Source organism: Aulonocara stuartgranti (genome assembly GCF_965226115.1).
Source record: "Aulonocara stuartgranti genome assembly, chromosome: 6".
Taxonomy (NCBI): Eukaryota; Metazoa; Chordata; class Actinopteri; order Cichliformes; family Cichlidae; genus Aulonocara; species Aulonocara stuartgranti.
The window spans coordinates 8121360-8134146 of NC_138944.1; the positions used below are offsets into that span (position 1 = coordinate 8121360).

General features: G+C 39.2%; 1 protein-coding gene across 1 annotated transcript; it reads left to right on the forward strand.

Annotated features, from left to right (window-relative positions):
- Positions 1-417: 417 nt before the first annotated feature.
- Positions 418-12696, forward strand: LOC309708223 (target of Myb1 membrane trafficking protein). The gene is made up of 15 exons (XM_082536039.1): positions 418-630; positions 3045-3129; positions 4497-4575; positions 4874-5023; positions 5852-5986; positions 6073-6222; positions 6368-6484; positions 8049-8182; positions 8265-8307; positions 8420-8546; positions 10577-10643; positions 11652-11742; positions 11831-11890; positions 11980-12022; positions 12109-12696. The coding sequence occupies exons 1-15, from the start codon at positions 558-560 to the stop codon at positions 12252-12254; spliced, it is 1500 nt and encodes a 499-aa protein (XP_082392165.1). The 5' UTR covers positions 418-557; the 3' UTR covers positions 12255-12696.
- The last annotated feature ends 91 nt before the right edge of the window (positions 12697-12787 follow it).

Below are 12787 nucleotides of genomic sequence, written 5' to 3' on the forward strand. Positions count from 1 at the left end.
TACATCAGTTGTAGCAGAAATAATTTTGAATTTAAGTTGACAATATTATGCTTAGATTCATTCTTCTACCAACTTTATATTGTCTAACATAAAGACAGAATAAACAGTACGCTTTCAGCAAAGGGAATGGAAATTAGCCAAGACAGCTTGTGAAATATTGGGTTACATTTTGTTGAAATCAGCTGTGTAAGTCCACAAAGAGCCTGAAACCTCAGAGCAGCACCAGCACATGTCAGCTGACCACAGCCAGTACACAAAGAAAATCTGCTGGAGCTCAAAAAAAGAAATGATTTTATATATATATATATAATACACGTAATCCGAACTTCTACTTAAATGATTAAAGTCTACACTTTTTCCTCACTTAGGAAAGTGTTTGAGGTGTGAAGAAGCTTCAGCCGTCGGTCTGTACGCTGATGCTGTTTCCTGGCTGCGTGCGTTTTCACGTGACCCCACGAGCGAGTGAGCCTCAGAGCCAGCGGCTGACACTTAAAGCAAAAGCTAACACAACAAGCAAACGTATTCACTTCGGCAGCGGACGCCTGTAATTTTCGAGGATGTTTTCACTCGGGGAGAAAATGGAGTTTCTCATAGGAAACCCATTTTCAACGCCGGTCGGACAGAGAATCGGTAAGCAGCTGCTTTTTAAAACCGCTCAGAGTGGTGTTCAAGTCGGTTCAGTTTGCTTCCATTTGTATATTTTCCGTTTTGCTTTTAAAAACTCCGCTAACACGTGACAGTGGCGACAAACCTGTTTACTTCCGGTTTTCGCATTTTATTCTATTTATTAATCAACTCCAAATTTGCCAGGAAAAATAAGATAGTTTTTACAGTCAATGACGCAGGAGAGGCGGGATTAATTCCCTTGATTCTTCCACGTGATTGGTCGATATAAATTGAGTGGCAATTCACTTGGCGAATCCGGAAGCCGCTTGGCGTTCCTTCTCACTTCCTTAATCACTGATGTGTTACAGTTTCACACTATGCCTAAGCGTCAACAAGTGTGTGCCGTCACACATCTTATGAAGCATCTGCCATTTGCTCGTAATGGCACCGGGATAGTTCTCTTTATCCAGCCACTAAAAGCTCCCACAATCCACTGCAAGTGCAGATGCCTGCAAAGATGTGTAACATCAGGACAGTCATCGGTATTAAGAAAATGTCACACACCCATCTCATGCCTTCCTTCCTCTTATCTCCTCCACTCACTTTCTCACATATAAATGTCAGCTACTTCTGAGGCAAATGAGAGCAGAATCAGCTGACAGTCACATGAAGTGGAAGGGAGCTGGGGAAAGAGAGTGGGAGGGAAGGGGTGAGGAGGGAAATGGAGTAAATGGGATCGGGGAGTGTGGGGAGTTTTGGAAAGGAATGAAGGAGATTTAGAGACTTATGAAGAGCCCGTGTAGGGTGGAGTGGGGAAAAAAAGCAGGCTTTGATTGCAAAATAGTTTGGAGGATGCAGGATTTTAGGGGAAACCTTTCTAATCAGCTCAATGCTACAAATAATGAGTTACTGAAACGTTTATCAAGAAAGTGTTATTATATTTTAAGTTTTTTGTTGGGTTAAAAAAGGGTGGGACCTTTTGGTAAAAGAATATGACCCATATTTAAATTTTTCTGTCAATTTATAGGAAAAATTACTTTAAAGAAAACACAACATTTTTTTTTTTTTATCTTACCCTGGAATTTAAAGTGGTCGGTCTGTCAGACATTGTATTGCTTTGTAAGAACTATTCTTCACTTTTCATGTTTAATGCTGCACCTGCTTAGTCAACACACAAACAAACGCACAGCTCTCTCGTGTTTGCATCATTACATCCACTGATGAGGATGTCGTCAGTGGATGTAATGTCTTTTTTCAGGCTACTTTTGTGTCTTGTGGTTAACCAGCTTTAATATGCATGCGGCAGCTGTTTACCTTAGAGTTAAATGAATTTATTTGAATTATAAACCCTGACGTTTAGCTATCTTATAATGGGTAGCTGGATGGGCGGATACGTATTTTGGCAAGACTCTTGCCCGTGTTGTAAAACTGACTGTCATGCATGTCTGACTTTTAAGAATCATGTGTAGCTCAACTACATTAATGAAGTCTAGTCAGGCAACATTACACTGAGGATTTTTATCTGAAAGCAGTTACATATTTTGAGGTTCTCACCAGTGTTGTCTTCGTTAACGGCTTGAGAAGGCAAAGAGTTAGAGAAGCATAACTAAATAAGCTGTCAGGGGTTATTTTTAAAACAGACAAAAAGTTCTCATATCTCTGTGCAGCTTTTAGCTGTGCTTTTTTTAGTGTTCTCATGAAGTTCCATATTTTATTCATTCTGTAACTATTACTGTCCTTAATGAATGGTACTAATCAGTAATTTTATGTGAACAGTGAATGGGATGTCTCTGTGGCATGCACATAGTGTCTCATGTAGGATTTTATCTGTCACATCTTCACCTTTTTGCCTTTTTTTTCTACTAAAAGCTCCAAAACCAACTCAACCTAGTCAGCACTAAACAGCAGACAGACACACACTTGGTAATGACCTGGTAGACACAGAGGTATATTTAGCATGTGTATTTATGAAGTGTTAATAAGTGTGTTAATAAGGTATCAGTCTGCTTAAACGATATCGATTTTACTGTATGTTTCCCAAAACATAAAAAATCAGTTAACCCTGGTTTAATCTGTGCTGTTGCTATTTAATTCCTAGCATAATGAACACTACGGTATGCAAATGTGTAAACTGTTTCCCATTGTAACTGATCATTTTTTTAAACCCTCCTCGTGAAAGCAGAGCATAAAATGATCACATGGTGACCTTTCTTTTATAAATATAGACCATTGGTTCACATTTTTGTCTTTTGCATTATGATAAGTAGACCTTCAAGTCTGGTCTGTGAAACAGAAATATTGAACCCTTAAATGTGTTGTGTTATGTCGATGTCATGAAAGAAGGGGGAAGTCTTCTGTTTACTGTGATTTTCCAAATATTCCAATTTCAGTATTATCATATTAAATGTAGTTTGATCTCATTCCCTTACTTTTGACAGAGCAAGCGACCAATGGATCACTACAATCGGAAGACTGGGGGCTCAACATGGAGATCTGTGACATCATCAATGAGACAGACGAAGGGTAGGGATGATGTTATTTGTTGTGTTGGGGTATTTTTGGTCTGTCAGTGAAGCACACATGCAGGAAGAGACAACAGTTCTATTAATTCCTTATTTCTTGTTTTCTCTGCACAAGTCACATCGAAGTCAAACTTGTTATTACACATGCTCACTATATAACATTTTAGCTTTGTTTATAATAGTATTAGTAATAATAAATGACACAAACTAATAAAAAGTTTAAATTTGTTTTTTAATAACTTTAAGAGATAAATAGCTAAGGCAAGTTATGTAAGCATGTTTCCATGTTTTGCTTTTGCATCACTGTGTCACTTCCTTTATGGGTTTGTTGCTACTTTCAGTGCTGGTTGTCACCATTGACCTACTTACGTCTAACACTGTCTTCTAGTTAATTACGCATGTTTTCTGCTGAGAAAGCCTCTCTTGACACATGTTTTTCTGAAGGTTTCCTGTTGTAAGGGACTTTTTCCTCCCCACTGTCATGAGGTACTCACGGTGGATAGTTTAATTGTTGTATTATAGGCTCATTACCTTCCAATATCAAACACCTTAAGAAGACTGGGCCATAGAAATAAAATTAATGAAACGGAATTGAAAGTAGTTAATTCAGAAGAGACAGAACAGATTAATAGGGTTAAAAGTGTAGGTTACCTGTCCCAGTTAAGACAGTTATATTTTTTGTTTTGCTAGTTTTTACCCCTCAGCTGTAAAAGGCTAATGGGGTATTGTTGAGCTCATCCCAGCTGCCATGTGGCATGAGGCGGGGCACACCCAAAACATGTTTTAAAGCTTTTGTGAGATTTTAAAGGAGGAAAGATTTTAACATTTTATGTTGTCAGTGTTAAAGGTTTTTGTCACTGCATAAATACTTGTGGTAGCAGATAGTAGGAAAAAAATCAATTTTCACCGTGCCAATGGAAGTACACACTTCAATTAATATAAGTGCGACTGAACTGAAGATTTACAATTTACAGATTAAAAAATTAGCTAACAGATATGACCATGAAACTGTGAAATTATGCATAAATATGCAAATAATTTTCAAACATGTACTTATTTCATATATTTAGTTATTTGTCCACTATAAATAACTATATATATAGTTATGTCCACTAGATAAACTGTGGAGAAGTAAACACTAGCATGTGCATTTTCTTTGCACTCATGTTGAAAAAACAGGTTAAAGCAGCAAAAGAAAATATCTAAATTCTCCATTACAAAATAAGTTGTTATATATAGTTTTGCCAGAGAAAACCCATTTTTAATTTAATAATCTACAGTCTTTTGTTAATGACTTATGTTGCATATTTAAATTTTTAAACTTTAGTATGGATAAGTAAACAAACATCATGTGATGCTTTTCCCCAGGCCGAGAGATGCAGTTAAAGCCATTAAGAAGAGAATAGTAGGAAACAAGAACTTCAGAGAGATTATGTTTGCTCTCACTGTGAGTAATTGTCTGTCAAAGATTGTATGTTTTTCTTTTTGTGTTATTTGTTCTGTCATGGCCTGTCAGATGTGAGAGGAATATTTTGCAGGTCAAAATGATCTTTGTCCTGGTTGGCTGTTATCCAAGAGGAGATGATTTCTGTGTTTACTTGTGCAAGTAGCTCAGTTAACTCGGGTCTTAGTTAACCCATTGACGTCATGCTAGAGAGAGATAGATTTTCATTTTGGTGCAGCTAAAATCACTTTTTTTTTTAATATGTTACGTGTTGTGTTGATTTTTTCTCACTCTCATATAGGTTCTGGAGACGTGTGTGAAGAACTGTGGCCATCGTTTCCACGTTTTGGTTGCCTCACAGGAGTTTGTTGAGGGGGTTTTGGTTCGTTCTATTCTGCCCAAAAATAACCCACCCACTATCCTCCATGACAGGGTCCTCAGCCTCATACAGGTATGTACATGACCGAGTGTTTGTGCACAAGTGCAGTGGTGTCAAACCCTACAGCCTGAGGGGCAGAATCGGCCCAGCAAAGACTCAAATCCGGCCTGCTGGATGGCTTTGGAAAATTTAAAGGAGGGCATCAATTTTTTTGACTTTTTTTGAAGCTTTACAACCCCAACACCCCCACAACCACTTATACTACACCAAAGTATTTAATCAGAATCAGGATATTTTAATAATCCCAACAGACTGAACTAATTAAATAATACAATATATTGCAAAGTTTAAAAATTTAAGGAATAGCACTATTATATACAAATCGCTCAATTATAAAGATATTACAGAGGATATTACTCAAGATCAAAATAGGCTGTATGTGGTCCTCCATGTAAAATGAGTTTGACATCCTGGCACTAGAGCTTTAGCTTAAGATGATTTGTATAAAAAAAAAATCAATTGCCACTGTTTAATTTATTAGTCAATTCAAATTAGACAACCTAACAGAATCGCTTTTTTAATTTACATTGTGAGGCTGGAATCAGTCTCACAGACTCTGTTATGTCTATGGAAATGTGCAACAGTGTTATTTTTAATGCTCACAATCCAGGTGTCTACATTGATATGTACATTCCTCTGCTACATGGTCAGAGTTCTTGTGGGTAATCATAAACAAAGACCGCTAACATTAACATAGTCTCAGGCTTAGAAATGCTCTAGGACAGTACACTTCTGTTCTCTGCATGTTGCCTTTTATGTGTCGTTCTATGTGCCACTGGATGCAGATTTAGGGGTCAGTCATCTCTTTACAATCTGTTACATGCTCTCTTTCATCTTCAGTCATGGGCTGATGCATTTCGAAGCTCTTCCTCCCTGGTGGGGGTGGTACATGTATACGATGACCTAAGAAGACGAGGTCTGGAGTTCCCCATGACAGACCTGGATGCTCTGTCCCCCATCCACACACCAAATAGGGTGAGACTATCTTCCAGTGAAAAAACAAAAGACCACTTGAATGTTTGGATAGTTATTGTACCGTACCTCTCTGACAAATCTTGCAGAGCACCCCAGAAAATGGAACCGCTGAGATGCCCCCTGTCACTGCTCCTACAAATGAGTCACAACTGGAAGCTGCTTCAAGTATTTCCAGTCAGAATACATCACCTTCATTTCAGCCCAGTGAAGGACCAGTCTCACTTACTGCAGAACAGGTTCCACTGACCAAAAATACCTCTCATTGTATACAGACTGTTTCTGTATCTGAAAATGGCTTATCTTATTTTCATGTAACATTAATGCATCACTGTGGCCTTTCTAGCAGTGTTTGACTGCTTTTTGTATTTTTCTCTAATCTAGGAGCAGAAGCTGCGAAGTGAGCTCGATTTGGTGAGAGGAAATCTCAAAGTGATGTCTGAAATGCTAAATGAGCTACTCCCTGGACAAAGCCAGCCAGATGATACACAGCTGCTACAGGTGTGTGTGTGTGTGTGTGTGTGTGTGTGTGTGTGTGTGTGTGTGTGTGTGTGTGTGTGTCAGAAGTGCCTTTAGGAGCTGTGGACTGTGAATATAGTGTATTTGCTGTTGCCAGTTTAAGGACCTAAATTGTGTTCTAAAATCAATGCACCATATAGTTTCCTTACAATGTTCTATTGTTGTACATTTGTGGTATTTCATCCATCCATTTATTTTCAGCCACTTATCCAAAGTCGAATTGCAGTGTCAAAAAGCTAAGAAGGAAATTGCAAAATATCCTATTCCTTAGGAACATTTTCTAATCCCTGCTGGGAATAAGTTCTCAGTCTGCACTACCTGGGTGAGACTGAAAAGCCTCTAAAGGAGAGTGTTCAGGAAGCATCCTTATCATATGCTGAACCACACAATTCCTTTTTGACACAAAGAATTGTCACCTTAATGTGGTTGAGGGGTTTCTCTGCTACTGTGATCCTAGGAGCATAACTTCTGAGCTCCACCACTTTAACGTTGTAATGATGTATGCTTTATTGATTCCTGTGGGGAAATTCCTCTCTGTGTTTAACCCATTCACTCAGTGAAGCAGTGGGCAGCCACCAATCTAGCACTCGGGGAGCAGTGTGTAGGGACAGTACCTTGCTCGGGGGTACCTCGGGGAATCCAAACCCCCGACCTTCCGATCATGGGGCCACCACTCTACCTACTGAGCTATCACTTTGGCCACTCCTTGAGCCAAATTGGATGGGAAGCTTACTGCTGACTGTCCAGTGGCCTAGCCTTAAGCCGTGGGGCCCAGCCATTCACAGCTCAAATGGGCCCACAGAGATTGGCTTTGAGGTTGGATGCATTTTGAAATGTGTGGGGGACAAAGGCATGGACCTGGGCACCATGACCCCCGCATTATAGACTCTGGTGATATTGCTAATTGCTGAAAGGCAGTTGCACTACTCAAAAGCTTATGGTGATGATGAACTGGGTGTTCCTCCAAGAGGCAGTCAAGTGTGTGTTGAGTGGCCGGGGAGGTGTTGGAGAGCCCCACTTTTATGCCCCTTTTCTACATTTACTTTTAGGTCACAGATAACAGTATCCACATTTCAATCAGTCCTGTCCACTGTAAGACATTATTTGTGAAAAAAGACAAACATAAAATGTTTTTGTATATTATTTCACATAGTTTAGTTTCTGTTGTGACGAGACCACATTAGATTACCAACACTGACTGAAAGGTTTCAGAGGTGTTTCAGGTTTTAGAGTGATTGTTTTCCATTCTTTAACGTCACCAGTCTGAATCTAAATTAATGTTTAGCTTTATTATTTTGTTTTTACTGAAGTGCACGTTTGCTTTGATGTCTCATGCCGCCTGTAAAACCGTTGCCTTTAGTGTTATCTAAGTTTAGAGCATGACTCGTGTTGTTGTCAATGGATTAAAATCAGGATGAAAACAAAACATGAAAGTAATTTTTGATGTAGCAGAATAATACCAATGACTGAAAATTATCTATTTAAAATCACTCTGTCATTTGGGGACAAAATAATTAGATTTTTCTTTCCTCCTCTGTCCAAGCAGCAGCTTTTCTCTGTCTGTAAGAGCATGCAGACTCGGGTGGTGGAGCTCATCCCTCAGCTGCTGGATGAAGGATTTATTGAAGAGCTGCTCGTGGTCAATGATGACCTCAACAACGCCTTCATTCGCTATGAGAGGTGCATGTTTCAGATTTTATTTGTAAGGCAGTGTTGAGATGCAACCACAGTGTGCTCAAAAGTGTGCTACATTGTTTTTTAGGTTTGACAGATTGAACAAGGCACAGATTGCTAATACACAACAGGTAAAAGATCCTCTTGTTTAACTTTCTTTAACATGACGTGTGCTGCACCGTGTGTCTGAAAATAGTAAACTGTCATTTAAGCAATGAGTATAAGCTCTCACCCACTTTTCAGAGCTCTTCAACAAACCTTATCAACCTCAGTTCTGAGCCTTCCACTGTCAGACAACCAGCTGTCATTTCAACAACCAGCCAACCAGCCGCCAGCACCAGTACCAATCAGCAGCAATCAGCCAATCACAGTCAGTAAACTTTGAGAGTAAACTTTGAGTAACTTTGAGCTTCTTTACGGTTCAGTTCAAAAAACACTGTCTTTTCCTCATCACGTTTCTTTGAAGTTGTTGGGAAAACAATCACTTAGAAAATGGGAACTATGATACTTAGTCAAAGCGTCTGGACTTCTTTAAGTTGCTTGAAGACTGATTACATTCACACATTTAGGCGCTTCTGACATAGTGAAACTACAATTCAAAAAAGGGCATTTTGGTTACTTTTCCCTGTATGTTTTTACAAAAACAACCAGTGACAAATGGGACTTCGTTACCAAAGTTTGAATTTTAAAGAAAAGGGAGTAAATTGAGTTTAAAGTGAAATCAAATGGTTCTCACACTAGTTGCTGATCTTATTCATATATCACTTCTCTTTCTGCTGGAGAGATGTTCCAGTATAACCCTTGTTTTACTGAGGCTTCCTGTGACTGAAGTCAATTTAATTAATTATCAATCTAAAGACTAGAAATACAGCAATGGACATCTGTCTGTGTAGTTTCTTAGACGTCCAGGTCATGGCATTCCCAGGAGCTTGGAACAAAAGCAACTGGACTTTTTAAAAAACTGTAAAGATGTTTCACCTCTCATCCAAGACGCTTCTTCAGTAATAAAACTGAGGTGGAGGTGGAGAGTCCCAGGTATTGATATCCTAGTTGGGGTTGTCCCGTAGGAGGGTCGTTAACCCACTATCAATCATTATCACATGAACCAAGGTGTGAAAAAAGGCGTGGGTCATTATCACCGGAGGTTTCGGGTGAAACCATTGTGAGACGTTGCCTTACGCTATCATGTGGTCTATTGACGTCACCTGACACAAGACGTGCATGGAAGTTGAGCCATCTGGGAAGGGATTTCATGATTTCATTGTAAGTGGATGACAGTTGGTGTCATAAACCACCCCATGCTCGTTCACAGTGGACATAGAGGGCGTCTTTTGCTCCTCTTTCAAACCATCTGTCTTCTTGGTCCAAATGTAAACATTGGCATCTTTGAAAAAGTGACCTTTATCCTTTAGATGCAGATGTACAGCTGAGCCTTGTCTTGTTGAGATAGCTCCTCTATGTTTCTATCCACTGAGTTGATGTGAAAAGTGAAGGGTTGGAGTAGGTGAAAGGTGGAACCTCTTTATGAAACTTAAAGTACTCCAGATGTTTTTTCCCCAAGCTCAGAAGAAAGCAATGAACATAATTAATGCAAACTAAAATATTGCAAATCTGAAAATCCCTGTGATCATGATTACAATTAGTTTTAGGATCTTAATTCAAAGAGCTTCCTTTTAAATAGTGTATATAAATTTGTGTTCCTTAGGCAAGGCGTTAACTTCATAAGAAGCAGATCTTACTTCCTGTGGGTTAAACAAAGCCTGTTGGTGAAGTTTCATAACATATCATCAGGTTATGATATGAAATGATAAACATCCTAACAATGAACACTTACATAATATTCTGCATAATAATCTGCATTGTTATTGTTTTGGGGAACTGTTGGATAGTGTGTCGCTGAAAGAATTTTGGGAAAGCATTATCTCCTTTCCTTTCATAAAGAAAAGGAGATAATATTGAATAGAAGTAATACAGGAAGTGCTGAATCACCTTTTTTAGTGTTTACAGTTTCCGAGCAGATCTTTTAATAGCAGCTCTATAGAAGCCTCTGGGTAATTGTGCTCATTGAGCAAAATTGATTATTCAGCCGTAGCATTTGTCTTATGATTGGTAAAAACAGGATGCTGTGGCTGAACGTCACAAGGGAATGTTTAAAAATGCATAAGCTCCATGTTGTCCGGTGTCACCTCATGTGATGAATGGCAACAACAATGGTTATAGGAACTTCTCTTCTGTAACTGCTGTAACTTCTATGCTACTTCTGCTTAACATTTTAAATATATGTTTTTGAAAACATGGTCAAATTTAATACAATTTTGTTTTTCTCTAAAGTTATACCACAATTTTAATTAACAGCAATTAGATAACAAAGTAAATAAAATGAGGACTTCTGCATTGCAGATGAAGAGGAGGAATTTGACATGTTTGCGCAAACCAGAGGCAGCTCTCTGGCTGACCAGAGGAAAAGGTGAGTGTTACTTACTTATGATGGATATAAATGATATCATCTATGCGTTTTATATGTTAGGGATCTGCATGCCACTGATAACAAGTCGATTTATTAATGTTCTAGATAATGAATCACATTTATACTTATCAAAACAATACCTTAAGGCCCTGACAATTACAATCTTCCTATCAGAGCTGTGTTTCATTTCTTAACATTAAGCTAAGTTTTGAATTTTGGACAGTTGTAAGCAAATACGCTTTATTAGAAACACAGAGCCTTTAACAAAGACCTTTCCAATAAGAAATCCAAGCGACCTTGTCATCACCATTTATATTTAACAACTAGTAAATGATTTAGAGCAGCAGTCCCCAACCTTTTTTGCACCACGGACCAGTTTAATGTCACACAATATCTTCATGGACCAGCCTTCAAGGTGTCGCGGATAAATACAACAAAATAAAATGATACGAGCAAGACAAAAACTCTGGGGTGACGTGGGCCACAAGTGGCCCCTGGGCCGCGAGTTTGAAACCCTTGACTTAGAGCAGGGGTGGGCAACTCCAGGCCTGGAGGGCAGGTGTCCTGCAGGTTTTAGATGTGTCCTTGATCCAGGACAGCTGATTCAAATGGCTAAATGACCTCCTCAACATGTCTCGCAGTTCTCCAGAAGCCTGGTAATGGACTAATCATTTGATTCAGGTGTGCTGACCCAGAGTGATATCTAAAACCTGCAGGACACCGGCCCTCGAGGCCTGGAATTGCCCATCCCTGACTTAGAGGAACCCATCTGGTACCAACAGCCATGCATTGCTTAAAGTCACTTAACTCCCCTTTCTCCACTGTTCTGATGCTTGGTTTGAACTTCAGCCTACTTGTCTACGCGCGTAAATGCAGTGAGTTGCTGCTCTGTGATTGGCTGATTAGACATTTACAATAACGAGCAGTTGAACAGGTGTACCTAACAAAGTGTCTGAGTGTTTTTATGTGCTGTATATGCCTGATCTGTGTGTGGTTGTGTGTGTTCAGTGTTAGGTATGAAGATCCAGGAGCTGTAGAGGGCCTGGCTGGAGCTCTTGATACCAGGCTGCAGGTCACAGGAGGAGGGAGTACAGCAACAGTAAGATGCAGCTGGATTTTGTTTGGAGTAATATCCCTGTTTTAATATTACGAATAAATAAAACTCAGGGTCATTTAATTTCTTTTAGATTCCGCCAGCGACAAACTCTATGCAGAATGATATTGACAAATGGTTATCTTCTGATGTGGTAAGAGAACACATGTGTGTGAATAGATAGATAGATAGATCAGGGTGATAATAGCATGACATAATCTTTATTCTTTGTCTACGAAAAAGCCGGAAGAGCAGTCTTCAGTTTGCGAGGGAGTTTCCAGTGAAGGTATGTCTGGTCCTGTCGCTTCTTTTGAGTAATGATAATATTTTCAGACACACACAAATATTAAATTATACGTGTCACCATTTCAGAGTTTGATAAGTTCCTGGAGGATCGGGCGAAGGCGGCAGACTACAGCAGCCAGACGATTCTCAATGTGCCATCTTCCACACCCAGACGGCCACCACAATCTAGCCAGCAACAGGATAGCACACATGATCATCTGTTCTCACTCTGAGTGTGTGAATAAGCAAGACGACAGGATGGAGGTCAACACAGGAGTATCACAAACTGAAATATGGTTACATTCACACGTATAGTGTGCCAGGTCGGGTTTTTTCTAAAGGACACACACACACACACACACACACACACACACACACACACACACACACACACACACACACACACAGATGGAACCTGACACTACAGAACTGCTAATCAATCAGCTTGTTTCATAAATGCTGTATTTCTCTGTTAATTCTGCTGTTTGTTATCTGTATGTGCGTATATACAATTTTATGTGACTGTATTTATATGTAAGATTATAACATGGGAGTAAACTGGATGTTTAGTATGATGCAGAAAATATACTTGATATTACACCAAATGTGCCTTTGATCCACAATGCTGATTTTGTGTAGATGAAAATAAATGGGGCATTTGCCCCATGAACATTTTTCATGTGGTCTCTTTTTAAAATATTTTACTCCTTAGTCCAGTGATTTACACACCAACTTTATCCAATGAATATTTCATTGATAACCCATT

Coding starts and splice junctions, on each gene's coding strand:
- LOC309708223 (XM_082536039.1), top strand. CDS start 558: ATGTTTTCACTCGGGGAGAAAATGGAGTTTCTCATAGGAAACCCATTT. Junction 8,183..8,264: donor GCCTTCATTCGCTATGAGAG/GTGCATGTTTCA, acceptor ATTGTTTTTTAG/GTTTGACAGATTGAACAAGG. Junction 11,891..11,979: donor AATGGTTATCTTCTGATGTG/GTAAGAGAACAC, acceptor TCTACGAAAAAG/CCGGAAGAGCAGTCTTCAGT.